This window comes from Oncorhynchus masou, chromosome 29 (genome assembly GCF_036934945.1).
Source record: "Oncorhynchus masou masou isolate Uvic2021 chromosome 29, UVic_Omas_1.1, whole genome shotgun sequence".
NCBI classification, from domain to species: Eukaryota; Metazoa; Chordata; class Actinopteri; order Salmoniformes; family Salmonidae; genus Oncorhynchus; species Oncorhynchus masou.
In genome coordinates, this window is record NC_088240.1 from 41,317,718 (window position 1) to 41,344,853 (window position 27,136).

At 41.2% G+C, this 27,136-nt stretch overlaps 1 protein-coding gene across 3 annotated transcripts in view; it reads right to left on the minus strand.

The window, feature by feature from the left end:
* Nucleotides 1-514: 514 nt before the first annotated feature.
* Nucleotides 515-27,136, minus strand: part of asic4a (acid-sensing (proton-gated) ion channel family member 4a) — a 99,500-nt gene continuing 72,878 nt past the window's right edge. The window contains exons 2-11 of one of the 3 annotated variants that reach the window (XM_064944935.1): nt 13,650-13,794; nt 13,100-13,227; nt 12,839-12,992; nt 11,996-12,049; nt 7,751-7,904; nt 7,146-7,237; nt 6,812-6,891; nt 6,242-6,349; nt 5,260-5,294; nt 4,013-4,121 (exon numbers count right to left, since the gene is read on the minus strand). In XM_064944935.1, coding sequence (XP_064801007.1) covers nt 4,106-4,121; nt 5,260-5,294; nt 6,242-6,349; nt 6,812-6,891; nt 7,146-7,237; nt 7,751-7,904; nt 11,996-12,049; nt 12,839-12,992; nt 13,100-13,227; nt 13,650-13,794 — 966 coding nt within the window. In that variant the 3' untranslated portion in view covers nt 4,013-4,105. Of the gene's footprint in view, nt 4,122-5,140; nt 5,295-6,241; nt 6,350-6,811; nt 6,892-7,145; nt 7,238-7,750; nt 7,905-11,995; nt 12,050-12,838; nt 12,993-13,099; nt 13,228-13,649; nt 13,795-27,136 lie in introns of all 3 variants that reach the window. The other 2 variants (XM_064944933.1, XM_064944934.1) reach the window with 2 other exon arrangements.

Consider the following 27,136-nt stretch of genomic DNA (forward strand, 5'->3'; position numbering starts at 1 on the left):
CCCAGGCATGCTGTGGAACCACCTAACTATATGGCAGCTAGGATCAAATTGTATGTCATTATTGTTGCACTCCATTTTGGACTTTCTCCTCCCACAAGGAAGGGTTCATCTGAAGAATTCAGACTTGAGGGTTGTGTCCCAAATGGCAACCTATTACCTATATAGTTAATTACTTTTGACCAGAGCCTTATGGGTAGTGCAATACACAGGGAATAGGTTGGCCATTTGGGATGCACCCTTTTAGGTGAGCTGTTCAACTTTCACATTAGTTACACCAACTTGTTATTGAAAATGCTCTGGTTTGTTCCCGTTGATGCTTTGCAGAGAAACGGTTAAGTCACACTCAACCTGTTGTAAATGTATGAGCAACGTAAGTTGTCTTCTCCTTTCTCTCTGAAATGATTTTGACAACAGTCGCAGTGAGTATTAATACAAATACCTGATGGCTAAAGCTCCTTTTAAAGCTCAAGAACAAAGTGACAAAGGCAAAGAAAAAGTGCATTTACAATAGATCATGAGGCATTTTAATGTACCAATCTAAACTTTAATATTTGTACTTAACCATAACATTTATAAAATGTGTTCTAACAGAATAAACAGTTACAATAGCAGACTTCTGAACAAAACGTCTTCAGCGTTCTCCTGTAAATCTTAGTGAATTTCCATTGGTGTCCTACTGTTTGATAGAATTGCTCTGATCCGTTCTTCATCTTGAGCTGTTGACAGTGTAACGGTGCATGCCGCAATGCCATTTCACTCAATGAAACCCCTATTGCTGTCACGTGGAACATTCAGACCAAAATGAGAAATTTCGCAATACACAAATTTGTTATTACAGAGAATTGATTTTGATTGTGTGAATATACAATATGTCAACAGTATTGCGAACCTGAACAAGCAGAGAAGAGCGAAATTCAGTGAACGAACGAGCAGAGTGGCAAATTTAGTAATGGTAATGTACAAAATGTCGTCAATTGGGGAAATCAAGCAAGGTCAACTCCAGCTACACAGCCACCATTTAGTTCCACTGTAATATGCACAGATGTCATTTGCAACTACTATTTGTAATATTACATACCAAATGATTTCAGAATTCTATGGACACATTCTCAGACGAGCCAAACATGTATGCTATACACACAGCAAATCACAGACCGGCTCTGAGGCTTTCCTGTATCTATACATGCATGACCGCCTATACGTGACTGCAACAAGCGAAGTCAAGCTTTACATTGATCATTTGACCCCACATTCACCTTAGTACAGCATCTCCTCAGTGTGCGACCTGTCCTTCAGTGTTGTTGATGACCGAGGAGAAACCTGGTATAGGGTGCCATCAGGGACCATGATTGGGAACTTTTGAAAATGTCATAGTGACACATGATTATGGATATTTAAAAGCCATGTTTGGCCCCCGTGATTACTTGACATGGGGCAAGAGTAGATTTGATTTACGCTGATGAATGGGTCATTTCATTGTGGACTTGTCAAACAAAGCACAGCTCAGAGCACTTCAGCAGGGTTACCGATATTAAAGGCCCAGTTGGGGTCAAAAATGAGAGTTTCCTGTGTTTTATATTTCCACACGGAGGCTGGAATAATACTGTGAAATTGTGAAAATGATGATGGTGCCCTTTTAGTGTAATGGCTGTTTGAAAAGTCTGCCTGAAATGTCAGCCTGTTTTGGTGGGATGGTTTTGCCCTGCCTGGTGACATCACCTACTTCATAGACTAATAAGAAAGAGTTCCAAACCTCTCTGCCAATAACCACTAGTTTTCCCCTCTCCACTCCCAGACAGTACTAGCTAAATTCTTGATTAAGAACCTTTTTTTTCTTAATTTTTGACCATTTTAATTTAAAACAATCACAGGAAGGTACTTCATTGTTATCCAAATGATTTGATATTGAGATAAAAAGGTCCATTGCGGCCGTTTCTAAGATCACAAGCAAAATAAAAAAAAATAACAAATAGCTATATTCAAACATCTTTATCTATTTATGTGATCGTGTGCTGTAATGTGAGGTATAAATGAATAACCCAGCAAAATACAAAATCGTATACCTACAGTCGATTTTCAGACAGTAGTCAAAGTGATAGGTCTTTCACTGAGGCTGTCCTACACGGGAGTGGACAGCAGTTTTAGTCCTGGATAAACTTTTACTGTAACAACTTCACTATCTAAGCCAAGAGATTGTGCAGGAGACATAAAGCAATTATTTTGGAAGCAACTTTGCTTCAACAGGGATTTATGGGAAAGGACTCTTCTGGCCCTGTCTTTAAATTAGAGGCGCTCAGCTACTACAGACTGTGGAATGTGCTCAATTATGTGTATTATGATTCATCCATGTCAAGGGGATTCACAGCACAGCTTGTTGCTTGCTATTCATTGCCTTTTTGAATGATGACCCAATATGGACACCGTAATTGTTGTAAGAACTTCACCCATGCCCAAGTCAGTAAATAAAATAAAAATAATGACAGTAATATCAACCATATCTATGTGCATTTTGTTGCTTGGAGCAAGGCAATTCCAATCATCTTTCTGACTGGTTTCGCTAATAAACAAAAATATGTCAGTGTGATTACTACAATCATAACAGCTATATATATATATATATATTTTTTTTTTAAATATTGTTTTCTAAAATATATAAATCAATTACAAAAATTAGTATTAGTGTTGAATTAAATTAATCATTATCCATTTAAAACAGTGCTTTCTCTTTGTGTTCAGGTTGAACCTATGTAAATGTATAATGCTACTCTCTGAAACACCTTTCCCATAAACCAGACATGTCAATCTCTCCTGGCTCAAAGTAGAGGAGAGATTGACCTCCTCACTGCTTGCCTCTGTGAGAGGTATTGACATGTTGAAAGCACCAAACTGTCTGTTCAAACATCTAATACACCCATACATACCCCACAAGAAATGCCACCAGGGGTCTCTTCACAGTCCCGAAGTCCAGAACAGACTCTGGGGAAACTCAGTACTACATAGAGCCATACATGGAACTCTCTTCCACACCAAATAACTCAAGCGAGCACTAAAATCAGATAAAACAACACCTCATGGCACAACGAGGACTGTGAAGAGACCCAAACACGTACACACAATCTAACACACTCACTCTACACACACACACACACACACATTTGTAATGTGGTATTATGGATTTTATATCGTACATTTGTAGTAAAAGAGCAATAATGTAATATATTGTATGATGCGTTGTTTTATTTATGATTTCGTCTGTTGTGTTTGGTTGTGATGTAATTGTTTTAACCCTGCTTGGACCCCAGGAAGAGTAGCTGCTACCTTGGCAGCAGCTAATGGGGATCCTAATAAATACTAAATAGTGTTTAGCTGGTACGCAGTATGGGCCCTATCATCAAAGCGAGGATAGTATGGTTAACACGCCAAAAGATCAATGTAATTCCTCTGATTTTGTTTGATATCTCTGTATAATGGTTCGATTGAATATGACCACCTGTCTTATACTCATCTGTATACAATATAAAGGGGAAATCAAATAATGACACATTTTACAATGATTCAAAAACAGTGAGCTGAGTGAGAACTTATTGAGAATAATAATAACAAATTAAGATGGGTACACAAATCAAGATACTGGAGTTGAGTAGAAATGAATCAAGATGGCTCAAAATGACATGCAGTCCTTGTCTTGTTCCCATGTGGTGACCATGTACCAAAATAACCAGTATAGAAATCGCAGAGTGGCCAGCTGTCAATTGTAGGAAGATTGAAGGTGGGCGTCTCCAGCTGGACAGTAATGTGGGGTCCAATCTGTGCTTACATACAAGTGGTCTGTTTGCAGCACAGGTTTGGTGTTCAACTTTGGCTGTAGCTTTTTCACTGGTGACAGCAAGAAAGGTATAGAACTGAGGTCTCAGGGTCTGTTTTGATGCCCGATCCAGCCCAGAGAGGACACAACTTTTGTTGTCATCAGGATGGAAAGATGGCCGTCTGCTTTAGCAGGCAAAGTCCTCAAACACTCCATGTGGCTGTCCTTGGTGGTGGGGGAGATGGTGGTTCGGTAGAATCGTATTGGCGTAAGCTCCTTCAGGATGACTTCTGGTCATGGTCATATCACTGGACTCCTGGTGGCCACAAAGACCACAACACAATAAGATATACAAAATGGGCCAGTTTCCCAGACACAGATAAAGATTAGTCTTGGACTAAGGGCTCTATTCAATTCGTATCGCCGAAGTATCGCGGAAGATCCATGTATACATTTTAAGGTCATTTCCAATTGAGCCGAAATATGCAGCGCTTATTGTGAATGCAGTCTCATCGACCGCGGGTACATTGAGCATCTCTACTGATCGGTGTCCCACCCACAGGACGGTTGAGCTAATGTGATTAGCATGAGGTTGTAAGCAACAAGAACATTTCCCAGGACATAGACATATCTGATATTGGCAGAAAGCTTAAAATCTTCTTAATCTCACTGAACTGTTCAATTTACAGTAGCTATTACAGTGAAATAATACCATGATATTGTTTGAGGAGAGTGCACAGTTATAAACTCAAAGTTATTAATATTCAAATTAGGTACATTTGAGCAGTCTAGATACAAAATTTTGAACAGAAATGCAATGTTTCATTGGATCAGTCTAAAGCTTTGCACATACACTGCTGCTAACATGTGGCCTAAATTGTGCTTGGGCTGGAATAATACATTATAGCCTTTCTCTTGCATTTAAACAATGATGGTACAAAAAAATACAAAATAAATATAGTTTTTTTCTTTGTTATTATTTTTTACCAGATCTAATGTTATATTCTCCTACATTATTTTCACATTTCCACAAACTTCAGTGTTTCCTTCCAAATGGTGTCAAGAATATGCATAACCTTGCTTCAGGTCCTGAGCTACAGGCAGGTAGATTCGGGTATGTCATTTTAGGCAAAAATTGAAAAAAGGGGAGGATCCTTAAGAGGATCAGTTGCGCTCCAAAGCAGATCTTCAGCGCTCAGGATTGAATAGAGCCCTAAGAATATTCAATGGAGGCTTAGTCTGTGTCCTGGAAACTGGCCCTAACTGATGTACAGTTTCACGTTGGCTCAATAAACCAAAATTACAATGCCTTTGAATAAACCAAAATGATAATACCTTTGATGTAATGGTAGATATTTCATGTAGATGATTTTTTTACATCTAGGGAAAATGGATGATTTTGGATGATTTTATATGAACTCGAGAAGTAAATTTGTTCCTCATGAGAGAGGGACCTGGGAATTGGAGTTGCCTCTGGGGGGATGTAATCCTGTACAGTGGGATAAAACAATATTTTTAACAAGAGACTACCCTGATGTCCTTGAGAAAGACATGCAGTGATATAACTTGTAGTGATATATACAGATATATAGTGATATTACTTGTAGTGATATATACAGATATATAGTGATATTAAAAAAAAAATATATATAATTTTTTTTTTACTTGTAGTGATATATACAGATATATAGTGATATAACTTGTAGTGATATATACAGATATATAGTGATGTCACTTATAGTGATATATAAAGATGTATAGTGATATAGCTTATAGTGATATATAAAGATTCGTAGTGATACATAAAGATGTATAGTGATATAGCGTATGGTGATATATAAAGATGATACATAAAGATTTGTTGTGACACAAAGATTTATAGTGATATGTAAAGATTTATAGGGATAGAGCTTTTAGTGATATGTAAAGATGCATAGTGATATAGCTTATCGTGATATATATATAGATTTATAGTGATCGATAAAGATTTATAATGATATAGCTTGTAGTGATACATATTTCTAGTGATTTATAAATATTTACATTGATACATAAAGATTTATAGTGAGATAGCTTATAGCTTATATATAAAGATGTATTGATACATAAAGATGTATAGTGATATATAAAGATGTATAGTGATATGTAAAGATTTATAGGGATAGAGCTTATAATGATAAATAAATATGTATAGTGATATATAAAGATGTATAGTGATATAGCTTGTAATAATGTATAACGATTTATAATGAAATAGCTTGTAGTGATATTTAGATTGGCAACCGTTGTGCCCAAATGGTTGTACATCACGGCTAGAGTGAACTGAGCAACCCCATTTTTAGGAGATTCATTCTTCCTTCATGCACATACTGTGGATGTGTAGGCCTACAACATTCCTGATGCAGCATGCCTGCCCTCCCCAAGCAACACGCTCACCTTACTGGCTTTCATATCTTGCAGATCCACAGTTGCAACTGTGGTCGTCTGTTGTTTCTTCTCATCCTTCTGTGGCCTCAGCAGACGCTGCAGCCTGTGCTTGATCACCTGCATGAAGGGAGGGAAGAGAGGAAGTCAGGAGTCCACTCCATCAGCACATCTGACATATCCCAGTGCTCAGCGAGCGGGGGCTATCCATATCATTAGCCTCGTATAACACGAGTGAAATCATTCACGCTCATAATTGACACATAAGCAGTGATCGTAGTCCTCACGTAACAGTTGAAAAGGTCAAAGTCCCACTGACATTGATTAAGGCTGCCATTTTAGAATGTTGTCCTTGGGGTTTACAGATTATGAACAGCTGAAATGTGTGTAGGGTTGTAAAATTCTAGTAACTTTCCCGAAATGTACAGATATTCCAGAAATCCCGGTTGGAATCAGGTGGATATAAGAAGGATATCCGGAATCCGCCAACCAGAATTTCTGGTGGAAACTAACAGAATTTTGCAACCCCGAATGTGTCCCCTTTTGTGAGCTTCATGCACATACATATATGAGACAATGTACCTCGTAAACATAATCCAAAATTTCTAAGATTGTCAAAATACTGGCTCCAATGAACAAGCCCATCTGGCCTCCAATGTCACCTGTAAAGGAAGACATCATATTAAGATTCGTCCTTGGTATGGTTCCAGGTGATGCCAATGATTACTCATTAAACTCATAGTTCAAACCCATTATCTTGAGTCAAAATTCCATTTATTACCATTTATTACTAATTTATTACAAAGAACCACTGTCAGAGAGTTCCTATATTAAGACTCATTTTTAAACCACATGAAACACCAATTACTGAAAACGTTGAATTAAATTTAAAAAATGGCGAGAGAGAAACACTCACCTAGTAAACCTGCAACATCGTACGCTTTTTTTTGTTCAATTGTTTCGTAGTTAAGAGCCTCGAAGAAGATGTCCAGCACCAGAAAGTTGTCTCTGGAAACGGAGGAAAATGTGAACATTAATAAAAGATAACTGCATATGTTTATGATACGTTTGTTATAACCAATAGTGAAGTGTTACAAAGAAAACCATACAACTTGCACTTTCCTTTTAAACTCAACCACAGCACTGCAATATTAACAGGATAATATGTCAACACATATACTGTACCATGTCCTTTTTATGATCATCATAAATTGTCACGGTGGCACATTCATGCCTTAAAGCAATTAAAAGTAATCAAGTTAATGACTGTCAGATTATGCGGCCTTTAAGATCTTAACAGCATTGAGCAGTGGACTTGAAAAGCACAGGCCGCATCTGAAATCGCAACCTAGTACCCTACTTTTGACCAGGGTCCATAGGTCTCTGGTCAAAAAGTAGTGCACTATATATGAATAGGGTGACATTTTCTCATGATGTGTAGCCAACCCCTGAGGGTGTCTCCATTTTCCAGCGCTGATCTTTTCCAGGTCATAGCAATATAAGTCGTCAAGTTAGATCTACCTGATATACTCCTCAGACTTGTCGTACTTCCTGGACAGGTAGCGAGCGGAGCCCTTGCTGGGGATCTTGACCATGGAGAGCTCCTTGCCGTAGCGGGTCAGGTTACATGGTGTCTCACAGGGACAGGTGTCCCCAGTGCTCTTCTGGAGAAGGGCTGGGAACACAGAGCAGATTGTTACATCCTGGGTTTGCGACATAGCCTGGAACACAGAGCAGAGTGTTATAGCCTGGGCCTGGAAGATAGCCTTGAACACAGAGCAGTGTTGTTAGCCTGGCTCTAGGACATAGCTTGGGTCAGTAAGGCCAGTCTAAAGCCAGGTTATCCTAAATGAGCTATAGACTCCAGTGACGATGGAACAGCTGCCATGCACAAAGTGAGCCCCTTGTTCTCCTAGATGGGCACCATCAAATAGGATGCTGGTGTGTTTGGGTTCCATCTTTGCCTCCCTAATAACCACTGTTGATGGATTTCAGTTAGCAAGTTAAAGGGGAATTCTGTTACTTTTTTATCCCCATATTTATTATCTCCAGTGCCTATGTGCTGGAGATAATGAATATGAAAATTGGTGGGATTTCCCTTTCTTATAATTCAATGTTCACTAGTTTCTAAGTTTTTATTGTCACTTGCACTGTACTAGTACCGAGAAATGCCTTTCACGCTCTCTTTCCAAACGATGCAGTAGTTCTATGAAAAAATAAAAATATTTTAAAAAATGAAGTAGACCAAAAAAATAAGAACACAAAAAAAGTAACTCATCTATATACAAGGTTAGTTCCAGGGTCAGTGCTAATATCATATTTACAATGGGCAGGGATACTGGAGTGATACAATTAGATATGTATAGGGGTAAGGTGACTAGGCATCAGCATATATGAGAAACAGAGAAGCAGCAGCGTGTACGATATTTCAACGTGAGCGCGTATGCGTATGTAGAGTCAGTATGAATATATGTGTGTGAGTGTGTAGAATGTGCATAGAGACCGTGCAAAAAAATAAGAGTCCATGCAGATAGTCCGTGTAGCCATTTTGTTAGCTGTTTAGCAGTCATGTCTTGAGGATAGAAAGATGTTCACGAGCCTATTGGTGTCATACTTGATGTTCGGATACTGCTTGTCGTGCGGAAGCAGAGAGAACAGTATATGGTTGGGGTGGCTGGAGTCTTTAACAATTTTCCCGGGACTTCCTTTCAACACTGCCTGATATAGAGGTCCTCGATGTCAGCGAGGTCAGCCCCAGTGATGTACTGCCTGTCCGCACCACTCCTTGTAGCGCCATGCGATCGAGGGAAAGGTGCCGTTGCCATACCAAGCAGCGATGCAGCCAGTCAAGATGCTCTCAACGGTGCAGCTGTAGAACTTTTAAAGTATTTGATGGCCATTGCCAAATCTTTTCAAACTACTGAGGTGAAAGAGGCGCTGTCGCGTCTTCTTCACGACTGTTTGTATGTGGTATGTGGACCATTTTAAGTCCTTAGTGATTTGGACACAGAGAAACTTGATGCGCTTGACCCGCTCCACCGCAGCCCTGTCGATGTGAATGGGGGTGTGCTCGCCCCACTTCCGTTTCCTGTAGTACACGATCAGCTCCTTGCTCTTACTGACGTTGAGGTAGAGGTTGTTTTCCTGGCACCACACCGCCTGGTCACTGACTTCCACACTGCCAGGTCACTGACTCATTGTTGCCGGGGATCAGGCTTACCCCCGTTGTGTCAACACTTGATGGTGTTGGAGTCATGCCTGGCCATGCAGTCATGGGTGAACAGGGAGTACAGGAGGAGACTAAGCACACATTCCTGTGGGGCCCCCGTGCTGAGGGTCAGTGTGGCAGAGGTAATGTTACTACATGCTTAATATACTTACTGAAATCATGGCTATTTCATTGGGTGCACACAGTAACACACACAGTGCATTGACTTTTGCCACATTTTGTTACATTACAGCCTTATTCTAAAATGGATTAAATAGTCCCCCCCCATCAATCAACACACAATACCCCATAATGACGAAGCAAAAACAGTTTTTTAGACATTTTCGTATAATGATTAAAAATGGACATATCATATATACATATGTATTCAGACACTTTACTCAGTACTTTGTTGAAGCACTCTTGGCAGTGATTACAGCCTCAAGTCTTCTTGCGTGGCACACCTGTATTTGGGGAGTTTCTCCCATTCTTCTCTGCAGATCCTCTCAAGTTCTGTCAGGTTGGATGGGGAGCGTCGCTGCATAGCTGTTTTCAGGTCGCTCCAGAGATGTTCGATCGGGTTGAAATCTGGGTTCTGGCTGGGCCACTCAAGGACATTCAGAGACTTGTCCTGAAGCCACTCCTTCATTGCCATGGCTGTGTGCTTAGGGGTTGTTGTCCTGTTGGAAGGTGAACCTTCACCACAGTCTGAGTTCCTGAGCACTCTGGAGCAGGTTTTCATCAAGAAACTCTGCACTTTGCTCCATTCATCTTTCCCTCGATCCCTGCCACTAAAAAACATCCCCACAGCATGATGCGGCCACCACCATGCTTCACCGTAGGGATGGTGCCAGGTTTCCTCCATATGTGACGCTTGGCATTCAGGTCAAAGAGTTCAATCTTGGTTTCATCAGACCAGTAAATCTTGTTTCTCATGGTCTGAGAGTCATTTAGGTGCCTTTTGGCAAACTCCAAGCGGGCTGTCATGTGCCTTTTACTGAGGAGTGGCTTCCGTCTGACCACTCTACCAAAAAGGCTTGATTGGTGGAATGCTGCAGAGATGATTGTCCTTCTGGATGGTTCTCTCATCTCCACAGAGGAACTCTGGAGCTCCGTCAGAGTGAACATCAGGTTCTTGGTCACCTCCCTGACCAAGGCCCTTCTCCCCCGATTGCTTAGTTTGGCCGGGCGGCCAGCTCTAGGAAGAGTCTTGGTGGTTCCAAACATTTTCAATGTAAGAATGGCTATTGTGTTCTTGGGGACTTTTTTTTGGTACCCTTCTCCAGGTCCTGTATCGGAGCTCTACGGACCATTCCTTTGACCTCATGTCTTGGTTTTTGCTCTGACATTTACTGTCAACTGTGGGACCCTATATAGACAGGTTTGTGCCTTTCCCAATCATGTCCAATCAATTGAATTTACCACAGATGATGACCAATGGAAATAGGATACACCTGTGCTCAATTTCGAGTCTCATAGCAAAAGGTCTGAATAGTTATGTAAAAAAAATTTTTGCAAAAGAAAAAAAAAACAACCTGTGTTTGCTTTGTCCTTATGGGGTATTATGTGTAGATTGATGAGAAAAAATAATAATTTAATCAATTTTAGAATAAGGCTGTAATGTAACAAAATGTGGAAAAGGTCAAGGGGCCTGAATACTTTCCGAATGCACTCTACATGCATAAACAATTTCTCATTCACAGCGATAAAAGCAAATATATGCACAATCAGAAAAAAAAATTCACATACTACATAAACATAGACCACAATACATGGCTTACTCAATCATCCCTCTTTTCAAGACAAAATTCAATTCAGTTGGACAAAATGGCCAGTGTCTATGACCTGATAACAGTAATTCCAATTTTATAACTCTTATAATGAGGTTATTTGTATGCAGGGGCAACACATAATCTATTCTTGGACTGAGGCACACTAAAAAAAATCAACTATATAATACAAATATATAAATAATGTTTTAAGTTATTACCTTTCACAATGGGTGAATTTATTCTGATTATTTGAGTGGAGAATGTAACCGATATAAATATGAACAGTTCTTGTAAGATATATCTACATTTAGCTCACCCACCCATTAAATGGGCTTGGATTTTTTGTGAAGGAGATAATTAAATGTCTGGCTTATTAGGCTTGAAAATCCTAATTGTACTAATATATCTCTCATCACATAATAAAGCGTCCCTTTTAGGACCGTCATAGTATCTTTGAGACAAATCACCTCTGCACAGAGATAACCCGAACCAGACAGTGGGGTGTCGGCCGCACCGTATGGAGTTGGTTTGGTCAAGGAATATCAATGTACTGTGAAAGCTCCAACGTGAAGTCGAGTAAGGAGTTGGGTAACATCGTTGTCACTCACAGCTTGCGCATTTCCTTCTCCTACAATTGACATATTAACATGGAGGCAATTTCATTTTGAAATCTCTCCACCTATACACTGAAACTCAATATTTCCTTATAAAGTGAGTCAACATTCTGAGTTACTGATTTCACTGTCGTTTTACTCTATTATAATAGTAAATAAAAATGTTTCTTACCAAGCGCCTTGTCAACACACTTGATGTTACTGGGAGTGCAGATATCGGCAGTTCCTGTAGTACAAAACATGAAATGAGTTTGATCAATCAAAAACAAAATGGTCGCCGCCTGTATCTCTGCCAACATGGAAAACTCTCATTGAGAACAGAACACTAGCTTATCATTCATCTACGAACGCAGACATGGGAAGATGAGTTCCAGGGATAGGGTGTCCGCCTCTGATTGCATCGAGAAATGGAGCACCGGGGCCCCACCCCAAAGGCATATTTAGAAAGTCTAAAAACCAATCAACGGTTTACCTTCTCACCGTGACAAACACAGAGCAGGGGGCACTAACGATAGGAATTCATCAGGAGCACAATTAATCGCGGGAAATATGTGTGGCAACGCAGACGACAAAAATGTTCTTTGAGTTAATGTTTTGAGAACAGTCGCCTTTCCAATTTGCATTAGGGAAGATTGATTTGGGGACATTAAAGTCAGGGGCACAGAGGAGCAGAGTCGTCATTATGATCAGGGTAGCAGGAATGCACAGGAAATCTTTCACCATATTTTCAATGGAGAGAGGTCAGGTGTGTCTGTACAGGGGATTTTCATCAAGGAATGAAAAGAAGCAGATTGGTATACCACATAGGACTCCCGCCGTGCCGAGACGTACATATTGACACAGTGTGTGAACATGAAATGGTTGAAACAGGGACAAAATATATAATATCAGTGACCCACTGGTTGAATCAACGTTGTTTCCACGTTATTTCAAGGAAATCAGGTTGAACCCATGTGGAATAGATATCGGATGGATGTCTGTGCCATGTAGGGAGTGTTTACAGTAGACTACTTACCGGGCATGTGCACCATCCTGCAGTTGCACTCCCGGAGCACCTCCCTGGTCTCGCAGCGCAGGCGGCAGGCACTGATGCTGTAGGTGTCGTATCCCGGGATCATCTGGTCGCTGGTGGAGCGGCAGTTCCCCCAGGGCTGGGGCAGGTAGGTCAGCTAAGCACAGAGTGATTGATTAGAGCCGTGGCTGAGCCACAGGGAGGAGAAGTGGGGAAAGTACTGAAGGGGGTGGTAATCTGGGAGAAAGCAGTGCCGGGGCCTACCCTTTGTTCCTGACATGAAACAAAGGTCTGGAATCCCGGGGAGACTCCGAAGCCCAGCTGGTGGATGTAGGGAGGCTCATCCTGGCTGTGGATCTGCACGCGGATCCCTGCCTCTAACGACGTCTCATCTTCCGGGATAAAAGAGGCACGCGCAGGCAGTACAAAGACACACATACAGAGTGGATTCATTCAGCCTTTTATTCATCAATCCTCGGGGGAGGGCTAATTTTCACTACGCCTATCTCAGTCATGAGAAAAATGAGACACTGACAGTGTGTGTGTGTGTGTGTGTGTGTGTGTGTGTGTGTGTGTGTGTGTGTGTGTGTGTGTGTGTGTGTGTGTGTGTGTGTGTGTGTGTGTGTGTGTGTAGTATATGACTAACAGTGCTGTCAACAGATGTATCCCTTCCAGTAATCATTTTACAAAAACATTATTCAGGATGGTGATGCCATTGCAAAAATGTATCGCTAGGTTCCCGCACAAACAAGATTCAGAGATTTATGACAACAGACACAGGAGCCCGCAACATCACGTAAGATTTATGGCTTACTTGTCTCTTTCCAGATGGGGAGATACTCGTCCTGTTGAATATCCAACATAATCTCCAGGCCATTTCCCATTCCACCTTGCTTGGTTTTCCTGGACGTCGACTTGTTCCCGTTGAAAGTGTAACATTTTCCATATCTGGTGTAGACCTACAGGAGAATATGTTCGTATCAGAAATGTCATAATAAACATGACAATATCCATCTCCACTATGACAGACGTACTCGTGAGGTGTCGTAATGAAGTTGAAGATATGGCCTGGAAAATGAACAAGATTGTCTACGTGGTTTCACATTCTCTGTCTGTAATAAACATAGGAGATGTGTTTTGAGGGGAGAGTTGTATACCAACAGTCTTGATCTTTACTGATAAAAACATATCAAAAACACAACTTGTAACATATACCTGTATTTTACACACTTACTGTATGACTACGATACAATTATCCATTCAGGATTCCACAGAAGTCCCCCAAGATCTTTTTAATCTACGTTAATAAGAAAATATTTAAAAAAACAGAAGCATTTGAAACTGATGTACAATATTATTCGAAAGCTTGACAGCAGCCTTTTAAGGAAGTGAATTTTCTTTGTTTATGGGTCTCATCTCACTACAGTACAAAAGCCAAAGTGACACATGTCTATTATTTTGACTTGACACCATGAACCTTGTGAAATGAAAGAATGAAAGATGAGAAAATCACATGACAAACAAGATGAGCAGATGAGACAGCGGGGTTGACAGTAAAATTACAACAATGTCAAATCCAGAATGTTTCTGTAAAAAACAAGCCTGTTTTTACTTCAATATCACCCCACTTAGAGTTGCATAATTCCAGTAACTTTCTCAAAATGGCCTGGTCTTCCAGAAATCGCAGATGGAAGATTCCCGGAACAGGAGGGAATAAGCAGGAAATCCAGAAATCCTGGGAATTATCAGAATTTTGCAACCCTAAGCACAAGCCTTATAATGACTGGTGTGACGACTAAATTAGGGACAAAAATGAGACAACACTGATAGTTACACACAAATTAAAGCCACGGTTGAGCTATAAAACCCGTACACTGTCATCTGGCTCTGCTGGCTGTTGTACACCGTCCATAAAAGTCATTAAGACCAGTTTTGTTGTTGTTTGATTCCCAGATTGCCCCTTTAAGCCCAAATCAAAGTGTTTTTGTCGCCTACACAGATTTGCAGATGTTATCGCAGGTGCAGCGAAATGCTTAAACAGACGCTTACAGTTGAAGTCGGAGGTTTACATACACTTAGGTTGGAGTCATTAAAGCAAATTTTTCAACCACTCCACAAATTTCTTGTTAACAAACTATTGTTTTGGCAAGTCGGTTAGGACATCTACTTTGTGCATGACACAAGTCATTTTTCCAGCAATTGTTAACAGACAGATTCCACTTATAATTCACTGTATCACAATTCCAGTGTGTCAAAAGTATACATACACTAAGTTGACTGTGCCTTTAAACAGCTTGGAAAATTCCAGAAAATTATGTCATGGCTTTAGAAGCTTCTGATAAGCTAATTGACATTATTTGAGTCAATTGGAGGTGGACCTGTTGATGTATTTCAAGGCCTACCTTCAAACTTAGTGCCTCTTTGCTTGACATCATGGGAAAATCAAAAGAAATCTCAGAAAAATAATTGGAGACCTCCACATGTCTTGTTCATCCTTGGGAGAAATTTCCAAATGCCTGAAAGGTACCACGTTCATCTGTACAAACAATAATATGCAAGTATAAACACCATGGGACCACGCAGCCGTCATACCGCTCAGGAAGGAGAAGCGTTCTGTGTCCTAGAGATGAACATACTTTGGTGCAAAAAGTGAAAATCAATCCCAGAACAACAGCAAATTACCTTGTGAAGATGCTGGAGGAAACAGGTACAAAAGTATCTAAATCCACAGTAAAAATGAGTCCTATATCGACATAACCTGAAAGGACTCTCAGCAAGGAAGAAGTCACTGCTCCAAAACTGCCATAAAAAGCCAGACTACAGTTTGCAACTGCACATGGGGACAAAGATTGTACTTTTTGGAGAAATGTCCTCTGGTCTGATGAAACAAAAATAGAACTGTTTGGCCATAATGACCATCGTTATGTTTGGACGAAAAAGGGGGAGTCTTGCAAGCCGAAGAACACCATCCCAACCGTGAAGCACTGGGGTGGCAGCATCATGTTGTGGGGGTGCTTTGCTGCAGGAGGCACTAGTGCACTTCACAAAATAGATGGCATCATGATGCTTGAAAATGATGTGGATATATTGAAGCAACATCAAGACATCAGTCAGGAAGTTAAAGCTTGGTCGCAAATGGGTCTTCCAAATGACAATGACCCCAAGCATACTTCCAAAGTTGTGGCAAAATGGCTTAAGGACAACAAAGTCAAGGTATTGGAGTGGCCATCACAAAGCCCTGACCTCAATCCTATTGAAAATGTGTGGACAGAACTGAAAAAGCGTGTGCTAGCAAGGAGGCCTACAAACCTGACTCAGTTACACCAGCTCTGTCAGGAGGAATGGGCCAAAATTCACCCAACTTATTGTGGGAAGCTTGTGGAAGGCAACCCGAAACGTTTGACCCCAGTTAAACAATTTAAAGGCAATGCTACCAAATACTAATTGAGTATGTAAACGTCTTCCCCACTGGGGAATGTGATGAAAAAAAGAAAATCTGAAATAAATCATTCTCTCGACTATTATTCTGACATTTCACATTCTTAAAATAAAGTGGGGATCCTAACTGACCTAAAACAGGGAATTTTTACTAGGATTAAATGTCAGGAACTATGAAAAACTGAGTTTAAATGTATTTGGATAAGGTGTATGTAAACTTCCGACTTCAACTGTATTACCAAACTGGGATGTTTACTAAAACAGAGTACACACCTACCATAGGGTTCCTTTGACAGAAAAAAAAAACCCATTTCAAATCGACTGTATGATCGTTCAGTAAATGGGTACACATATAGAATATGTAGCCTAGTATGGAGGAACAAAACAATGTTGTCAAATGATTCAAAGGCATACAGTATAATTGTGGCTAAACCAATAGTGTATGAAGAGGACAATGGTGTGCAAGCCGCCCTCTTTGACTGACATGTGCTGTTAGTGTAAATTGGTTTAATCTGTGGAAGGCTGGCACAGAGCAAGCAGAGAAGGTAAGCTGTACCTATCATTGATTTAACCTGCTTCATTGACATACTTAAGCCTCCACCGCTGCACTCAATCTGATCCAGCAGGCTACAGCGGTAGAGGGATTCAAGTTTCGAAATGTAAAAAAAAAAGAATACTCTCTTACAGAGTCCCCGCGTTCTGCTCTAAAAGTTTGGCTGTTTTGAGAATGCCGGGGTGTTCACAAATGATGTCCCCAGAGAGCAGGGGAAGTTTTCCCATCATCTCAGCCTGGAAATCGTTGCTGGCAGAGCCTCCACTGATTCATTTCTCAGCTTTAGAGCCTCTCTCTCGTCGCTCCAGGAGTCTGTGTGATTGATGGTGCATTTTCTCCGCGTTTCATCTCGCACCAAATTTAGCAAAGTAACAGCTCTGACTTTGTCAATTCCAAGGAGGAACAAAGTATCCTCAAATCACACTAAGGGAGTTCTAGAAGAATCCCTCAAAGGCATCTATAGCTATACACCTTTCAGGTAAACCATGCTGTGGACTAGTGTTCTTGGTAACTTTTAATGAATGTAATAGATAGGTACATTCATGACAAAACTTCTACGATGTTCTCTGTCAAGGTATTGGTTATATTTAACAGATAACCCGGTAAGCCAGATGTCCAGTGACACAAATTTCCTAGGTGGCAAAGGTCCAGGTGGATATCGTCCTTTATTGGCATTGTGGTACAGCCGCAGTAACAAACATAGTCGTCTACGACTTAGGAAACATGTTGTTATATAAAATGTACACTTAAAAACATGAAATCAGACAACACAGATTTGAATGAATTACAACTTTTTTCTTCAGAATGTTAACATGTGCATCATTGCTTCAACTTTGCTGAAGAACAAAAGTGATAATTGAAAACGTGGCATAATTGTCTATGCAAAAAAGTGTACTGTGAACCATTGTAGATGGGCCTTGAATAAAAAACAAACACATTTAAATTAAATTAAATTAATGTTTTCTGGAGAACAAAGGAGAGCTTAACACAAATAACAATTTGAATGTCTCTGTGGGCCGTGCAAACTTAATGTAGAAGTCACTCTGGGCCTTGCCCTTGCATCAATGAGAGAAATTACACTTTCGGTCTCCTGCCAATGCTTTGAACTTTGGGACAAATGGTGTGAGAGCAACTCTGGGACACTGTTCATTGGTGAGCCTTGTGCAGTATTTGTTTTTAATAAACTTAATTGTAGAGAAAGCTGATTCACAGCTGTATGTGGAGCCAAACATGGTCAGGATAAGTAGTGCCAATTTCTTGAGAACATGGACATCAGCTGCAGGCACCATCTTTCCCCAGAAAGTAACAGGGTCACAGTCACCAGTCTGCTCCTTCAAAGACACATTTTCTTGCAGCTCAATCAACTCCATTTGCAGTGAGGCAACATCTACCAATCTGAAGATTTGTTTTGCTTCTTCTGACAACTTTGTCACATTTGTGACCAAGAAGGGGTTCTGAATGAGCAGCAGCAGTTCTCTCCCATCAGTGAAGTCATCAAAGCGAGCCTTGAAGTTATCCATCAGCTTCTGGATGACTGCGGTTATCATATCACACACTGTGTTGTGCCATCCCTTCAGCTTAACATTCAGTTGATTAAGGTGTGATGTAATGTCTGTCAAAAATTCTACTTTTCACATTTTCTTCTTTATCTTCCAAAAACTGAGTTGCCTTGTCACTCTTTTGCTCTGATAACAAAGCTTTGATTTCTTCCTGAATGGCCCAAAAGCATCCAAAACCCTGCCTTTGCTGAGCAATCTTACGTTGTTGTTCAGTAGTAAGTCAGCAAAATTGGCATTGGCCTCTGTCAGAAAGCCTCGTAGCAGGCAGTGTTGGAGGGATGATGTTGCTCTCCAAAAAATGGATAAGTTTCATTATCATTGTCATGACCTCAGGATACTCTTTCCCCAGACTGGCACACAGAACAGATTGATGGATGATGCAGTGGTATGATGTCAGGTCAGGGTGGTCCTCTTTTAAACTTGCAACCAGTCCCCTCCCTCTTCCTACCATGGCTGGATCTGTGATGATGGAGACCACAGACTTCAGATCTCTCCTGTTTTTTTGTCAGCATCCCTTTGATGACCTCATGAGATATCCTCTCCCTGTGTGTGTGTGTGTGTGTGTGTGTGCTAGATTTGTTAAGCCCAACATCTCCCCACAGAATTCCTTCCTCGTTTCATTGTAAAATATGAGAAACACCAGAAGCTGGGCATTATCAGTGTCTTCTGTTGATTCATCCACAGCTAATGAAATGCGTGGTGAATTCTGAATGGCCTCATCGAGTTGTGAAGTTACTAAATCTTCAGCTAATATTTCAGATTGCTGTGGAACCTGACAGTGAGCTCTGTTTGATATTTTCCCTGAGCTCATGTTTATGTTAACCTTCAAGCAGAGTGTCAGCGAATTCACACATGCCTTCTTTAACCATCTCAGCATCAGATATTTCTTTTTTTGGGGGGGGGGGGGTTTTCTCCCAAAACCCAAGATATTCCTCAGTGAACCCTCCATTGTACGCTGTTGGGCTGTCAGGCAATTGACAAGGACTTTGGTGGGCCTCTCATTTGAGTTGATTAATCTTGTGCGTTCTCACCTTTGTGTTCAGGGGATGCGTCTCATCCAAATGTCTTGGGGACATAATGGCGCTTAACATTGGCACTTTTCACCAGGGCTAAGGACTCGCTGCATATCAGGCACATTGGTTTTGTGTTAGTTGCGGTGAGAGTTAACGTATACTTTTCCGTCCACTCATCTTTGAATATACAGTTTTCAGCGTCAACTATTTGATTATTCATTTTAAAAAGATACTGGTAAATAGGCTCCCGCCATCTGTGACATTAACAGTTGAACCGCGGTCAAATCTTTCTGTTTCTTTCTGCCTGCTTGTCCCAAGTTTCTGCAGAGGATATTAGGATTGAAGTTATTGGCCTCTTTGTATTTGCATTTAACCATGCGATTGGATTAGAAGGGGTTGTTAGTTAGAGAGGCCGGACTTTTAAAAGCTGTCTAAAAATGATTTATTTACTTTTATATAACAAAATGAAATGTTGTCCAGTCCGTATTGACCTGTCTCTGGGTCTGGACGAAGACCGCGGTCCGCCAGTTGAGTTTGGCTGCTGTTAGCCAATCATAGACAAGTACATAAACAGATGTAAGGGACATACTGCACATGTAAACCAGAAGGTGCTGAATACTAACCTATGCAGCTGCTGCTGTGCTATGCATGATGTGACATGTCTATTCTCTCAATGAACAAGTGAACCTTATCCCGGACATTTGACAAGCTGTCAGAAGCAGTCCGGTATAATGGGAAGAAGCTGGACAAAATAACAGAATCCGGAGTTTAATCTGCCATAAAAAGTTGACTTTGAGCGTCCGGCGGACTGGCCCACGTGGCACCAGCAATTTCACGTGTTACAGAATAGCTACCAAGCTAAGTGAAGAAAACAGTGACATTTAAGTAATCAGACTCACATACTCTATGCGCCCAGAGGCCAAAAATATTTGGAAGACATTCACATTTGATGAAAATGAAAAAGAGGACTGGAATACAAATGTTAGCTAGGTTTAATGAGTACTTAGTGGCTACGAAAAATGTCATCCATGAGAAGGCATGCTTCTACTAGCGAGTCCAGCAACTGGGGGAAAAGCTGAAAATGTTCATCAGGAGCACTCTACAATTTCACAAAGAACTGTGACTTCGGTGAGCAGAGAAATGAACACATCGGGGAACATACAGCGTGCAGGTGGTGTTCCACCAACGTTCGGCACGGAGGAATGACAGACTTCTGTAAAGAAAGAGACACGACAGAAGCAATCGGAGAGAGAATGCCTAGTCGATGTGCAGGAGATGCAACAACAAGGGACACTGGGAGCCACTCGGATGTTGCAAACGATTACGAGAGTGAGAATACATACTACCTAGGTGCCGTTGATACAGAAAATAATGGAAGGAAACAACATAATTGAGAAAGTGACACAAACCACAGACTTGTTCGCACCAATGGTGACAGTGATGAAACCGAACGGTAAAGTACACATTGGTCTGCAGAAACCTAATGAGAATGTGAAAAGAGAGCGATTCATAATACCTACTACTGAGGAAACACTAGCCAAACTAACAGGTGCCATTGTGTTCTCGTGAAAACCACGCAGCAAGTGGTTTTTGGCAAATACCATTACACAGCGAGATGCTACCCACAATGCTACAGCTCAATGGTGACAGCTGGACACCTGTTGCATACTGTTTGGAGTTTGGGGCATGTGAACATTTCCAAAAGTTGGCATTGACACATTCAGTCTAATAACAGGCCGTAAACCCCCAATTCCATTGATAGATAGCGAAGACTTAGATGCAGTGCCGATAAGATGTCAGAGACTTTTACTGAGATTGATGCGATTCGGGGCAACAGCAGAATATGCACCCGGTAAAACATTGGTAGTGGCAGACACACTATCACGCAGCCCACTGTGCAGGGAGCAGAGCACAACTGATGTCACTGGACACGACGAAACACTGTGATTGACAGCCTAACCTGTACAGAGACGAATAAGTCAAGGCTGTCCAGAACATTCTAAAAATATACCAGCAACCGTGTTCGACTACTATCCGATGAAAGATGCTTTATCAGTCATAACTGAGGCACTGAGACTACTAGATTCTGTTCATGTTAGTCATGAGGGACTAAATGCAGAGAAAAAGCAAGAACCTCAGTGTGGTGGCCAGGTTTATCATCGGAGATATCAAAAGCAGAGTACTGTCATGCAAGTTTTGTTGTGAGACACGCAAAACACAACAGAAAGAGACACTCAGTCCGACCCCCACTCCCAGAGCAGCGTATAGGCACAGACTTGTGTGAGTATAAAGGTCAAAACTACCTCGTAGTGTCAGACTAATATTCTCGCTACTTAGAGATACAACGTCTTGTCTACCACAACAACAGGGCCGGTTATAGCGAAACTGAAAGTGACATTCGGCAGGTTCGAGGTTCCGACCCAAAGAGTCGGCGATAATGGACCCTGGTATACCAGTGAAGCCTGAAGAGTTTATTAAACAGTAAAGCCTCACAACCTGCATTGGAATGGACATGGTGAACTTGCAGTCCAGAGAGCAAAACAGATCTTACAGCAATATGACCCACTGTTGGCTTTCGTGTGCTACAGAGCGACACCAGCTACATCTACAGGTGCGAGTCCTGCAGAGCTGCTGATGGGACTGAAAGTCCACACAACACTATCTACACTGGAAAAATAACCTACATCCGAAATGGCAAAACAGAGCTGTTATCGGGCAATGAGATGCGGTAGCAGAACAACAGGCTTTCTACTCTAACAGACATCACGGAGTACGAGACCTATCCACTTTGAGACCGGTGAATCCGGTACTGGTCAAGCTGGAAGGGGGAAAAGATATGGAAAGGCCCAGCATTGGTAGTGAGAGAGAGTGACCCAACGTTCTTACCTTCTGAGGTTGTGGGAGAGAAGAGGACAAATCGCCGGCATCTTCAAGCACTGCATGTGTCGGGCTCCCAAGAAATGGAACAGAGACTAGCTAGCCCTGAGCTAGGTTCGCAAGAGGCGGTGGTGCGGTCAGCCCAATGCTTCACCGGGGGCACACTGCCTAGCCTCCAGGACATCTACAGCACCAGGTGTCACATATTGGCCAAAAAGATCATTACGGACCTCAGCCACCTGAGCCACGGCCTGTTCACCCATCTAGAAGGCGAAGACTGTACATGTGCATCAAAGCTGGGACCGAGAGACTGAAAAACAGCTTCTATTTCAGGCCATCAGACTGTTAAATAGTCACCACTAGCCGGCCTCCATGCAGTACCCTGCCTTGAACTTTAGTCACTGTTACTAGCCGTCTACCACCCGGTACTCTGCCCTGCACCTTAGAGACTGCTGCCCTATGTACAGTGCCTTCGGAAATGATTCAGCCCTCTTAACTTTTTCCACATACATTATATATATTTTTTCCCTCATCAATCTACACACAATACCCCATAATGTCAAAGCAAAACGTTTTTTATTTTATTTATTTTTTTACATTTTTGCTAATTTATAACAAACAAATCAACTTAAATATTACATTTACATAAGTAGACCCTTTACTCAGTACTTTGTTGAAGCACATTTTGGTAGTGATTACAGCCTCCAGTCTTCTTGGGTTTGATGCTACAAGCTTGGCACACTTGTATTTGGAGAGTTTCTCCCATTCTTCTCTGCAGATCCTCTCATGCTCTGTCAGGTTGGATGGTGTCGCTGCACAGCTATTTTCAGGTCTCTCCAGAGATGTTCGATCGAGTTCAAGTTTGTGCTCTGGCTGAGCCACTCAAGACTTGTCTCGAAGCCACTCCTGCGTTGTCTTGGCTGTGTGCATAGGGTTGTTTTCCTGTTAACAATTATTTGGTTTCTACATGATTCCATATGTGTTATTTCATAGTTTTGATGTCTTCACTATTATTCTACAATGTAGAAAATAGTAAAAGTAAAGAAAAACCCTGGAATGAGTAGGTGTGTCCAAATGTTTGACTGGTACTGTATATAATGGTGTGCATAGACAGTATGGACAGTATATATATATATATATATATATATATATAGAAAAGGTGAGTACAGCAGTAGTTATATGGGATATGTCATGACTAGAATACAGCATATACATACAAAGTGGGTAAAACAGTATGTAAACATTATTAGAGTGGCCAGTGTTCAATTGCTTTATGTACATAGGGAAAAGCAGCCTAACAGGGTAGAGGGTAGGGTGCAGGGTAGAGTACCGGGTGGTAGCCAGCTAGTAATAGTGACTAAGGTTCAGGGCAGGGTACAGGGCTGAGGTTGGCTAGTAGGGACTGTTCAACAGTCTGAATAATAGTCTGAAAAATTGTGGAGCTACAAGCAGGCAATACAAATAAACAACGTACAAAACTGTTTATTGTGTTACAGTAGTTCAAGTTGATTTCAATGAATGATCAGCAGAGTATGGAGAGGTCAGTTAAACGAATAGAAAATATGTCTCATGCTGACATGCTTGCTTATTTTGGAAGTTACTATAAGCGACTTGAAGTTCGAGTTGAGGTGATACCTTAATGTTGACATTATAGATAGCATAGTATGGTTGACAAAGCAGGAAAAGGGTAATTATCTTCAAGGAGGAGGTGTCAAGGTATTAGCCAAATCTATTAACAGACAACCCTGTAAGCCAATCATAGACAAGTATATGAACCGATGTAAGGGACACATTGCACGTGTAAACCAGAAGGTGCTGAATACTGACCTATGCAGCTGCTGCTGTGCTATGCATGACGTGACATGATCTATATTCTTAATAAACAAGTGAACCTTATCTCGGGTCGTTAGTTCATTTGACATTCTCATCCTCTGCTGAGGGACAGAGGTTAGAAAGTAAAAAAGGATACAAATTCATAGGGCAACACCCGCATGAACAGCTGGATAGTTACATGTTATCCACATTAAAATGCAACCCAAGTCCGTAGCAGTATCTTTGCTTTGGAAAGATGCCTAGCTACGTCTCATTTGCATAAATCTATCCTGTTCTAGCACCCAACTTAATTGGGCTTAATGTCAGGCCATTAACAGTGTTTTGGCATTGTTTTATCCTTAAATTGCTTTCTTTCTCCCCTTGTCTCTCCATTTTAAATACATTAAGAGGCTCACCACTTGCTTTATGACAGTCATCGGACACTTCCCAGGCGCTTTCCTTTTAAATAACCCAAAAAGAATCACTTGCTACTCCAGAGGACATCAAATTTCCTAGCATGTGGCCGTGTGTCAGCGGCCTCTTTTCGTGTATGGATGAGGAGGAGGATTGGAATTAATTTCAGAGGGTAGTGGAACATGCTGCATGGCTGATTGGCAGTTGAGCCCCATTAAGGGCAGCTCACGCAGGTTTAAGGTTGAGACGGAACGTTTTCCCGTTTAATGGCTTCATTACAGACCTCTGGCAAAGTGCTAGGGATCACACAGTGGCATACATTTCTGGAATACTTACATGAGAGCTGCACAACCCTAGGATACATATCTTGTCTTTTGGTTGGTTGCTCTCGTGTTAAGTTGCAAATAAGGGTTGCAAAACACGTAACCTCCCAAAACTTTCCCCGGTTTTCCAGAAATCCCACTCGGAAGATTCACGGAATCAGGAGGGAATAAGCAGGAAATCTGGAATCTTCCAACCAGGATTTCTGCGTAGCCTGGGCATTTTGGGATAAGTTTGTGGAATTCTGAAACCCTGTTTGGAGACGTGTCTTGGTTGGTAGCTTTTGTGTTGAGTTGCAAGGCATGGAGGATTAAGTAAAGACTATCTACGAAGTCTCACAACCGCCTGAATAGCACATACAGTAGCTAGGTGCCAGAGGAATTTAAGGAACTAAGGGAGACGGTTCTACCTCACTGCTCAAGGTGCGGTGGCTGAAGTTTAATCACTTAATTCTCAAATAATCCCGAATCAAAGTATGCTATTAGAGTCTATCAGAGGCAACATGAAACATATGAGATTTGTCATGGGTCAGACACCCAGACACTGGTTAAAAAGGAGGAGACATCGAAACATGAGGTCTAAACAGTGTGGATAGGAATGTGAGGCACGCAAGGTTCTGCACCATTAGCTCCTGTCTCAGGGGTAAGCCACTCTACTCGGCGTCTAGGGCACCACTTTGGCACACTATCAAACACATTACATTTATTGTATATCAATTCCTAACTTCATTAAACAACTGACTGGCAGCATCTCTTGAGTGGTGGCCTATCCCTCTCACATACACCGCAGTAAGTAAGACCTGTCATCAAGGACTTGTTTGCACCACTTTAAAATCAGAGTGTATTATGACGGTATTTTGAATCGTTATTTGAATTGGATATTTGTAGTATATTATGTAGTTTAAGGACAGACGCCACAGCGGTGAGATTATCCTTTGTCAAACTATCGAGTCTATAATCACTGTTGAAGAGAACCAAGAGGAAAAACCATCTATATTTTCAAATGTTTCGTTATATTTTCTTTTCACAGTTTGGTTAATCATCAATATCCTGGTAAATATACAGTATATTGGGGGGGGGGGGTTGGAGGTGGGTAATTACAAATAGTTATACGTACTGAAATATCAATTACTGTGTTGTTCAACAACAACAAAAATTCTAGGACTTTTATTTTTCTTCTTATCTCCCTCACTCAATCCCAAAAATAGGAATGAAGGGGAAAAAAATGCACTATACTCCTTAGAATACACATATTGTTAAAGGGCTACTTTTGGATTTCAGCAATATTAGGCCCTTTACCTACTTCCCCAGAGTCAGATAAACTTGTGTATACAATTTATGTCTCTCTGTCCAGAATGAACAAATTTAGAGTTAGTTTCGTGAGCCAATGCTAACTAGCGTTTAGAGCAATGACTGGAAGTCTATGGGTATCTGCTAGCATGTTAGCAGATACACATAGACCTCAGTTAGCAACTGCACTAGCGCTAGTTAGCAACTTCCTTCAAACTGCACGTGGAGACAATAAAATGGTATCCACAACTTCATCAGAAACTAGCAGGCTGTATAGCCCTCCTTCCTCTCCTCATGTTGGATTATAACAGGCTAATGGAGCAGCACATGAGCACTTGACAAAGTCTGCGTCCCAAATGGCACCATAATGCTCTGATCAAAAGTAGTGCACTATGTAGGGAACAGGAGGTCGTTTGGGATGCAAGAAGCAGCTCAGACAGATGGGGGGGAAATCTACCTTGACAGTGTTGACAGAGTGTGCCAACATCCAACAGCGTACACGGGCACACAAATGAGCCATTTGGAAATGTGATTAGATACCACTAATATAACGGAGATCTATTAATTTCTATCACCAGAGGCATACAATTCTCTAAGCAGTCTTTGCTGGTAATGGAAATGAGTCCTCCCTTGCTTGTAAAGCATTGTTAAATGTCTTGGAGGACTGAAACAACTGATTGGGCACAGAAACGATGCCCCCTGATCTCCTCTATAAATCAAATGATTAAATCTTCCCACTTTTAAAAACACCCAAAGGCTTCTATGAATGTATCATCGGGAAGCATTTGATGCGGTATGTGCTTCATTTCTACGTGCTTCTGTAGTCATATCATTCTTTCAGATCTGTATTTAAATTAGCACATTTGTTTACTGGATTATGCATCATGTGTCTAAACGACACTAACCGTTTGTGACAGCTGACTTGTGTGCCTTTTCTTGCCCACGGCATTATAGCTACAATCTCTGGCTCTTTTTTCCCCCACTTGGATGGTCAGGATCATAGAGTGGATGAAAGGACTGGGAAA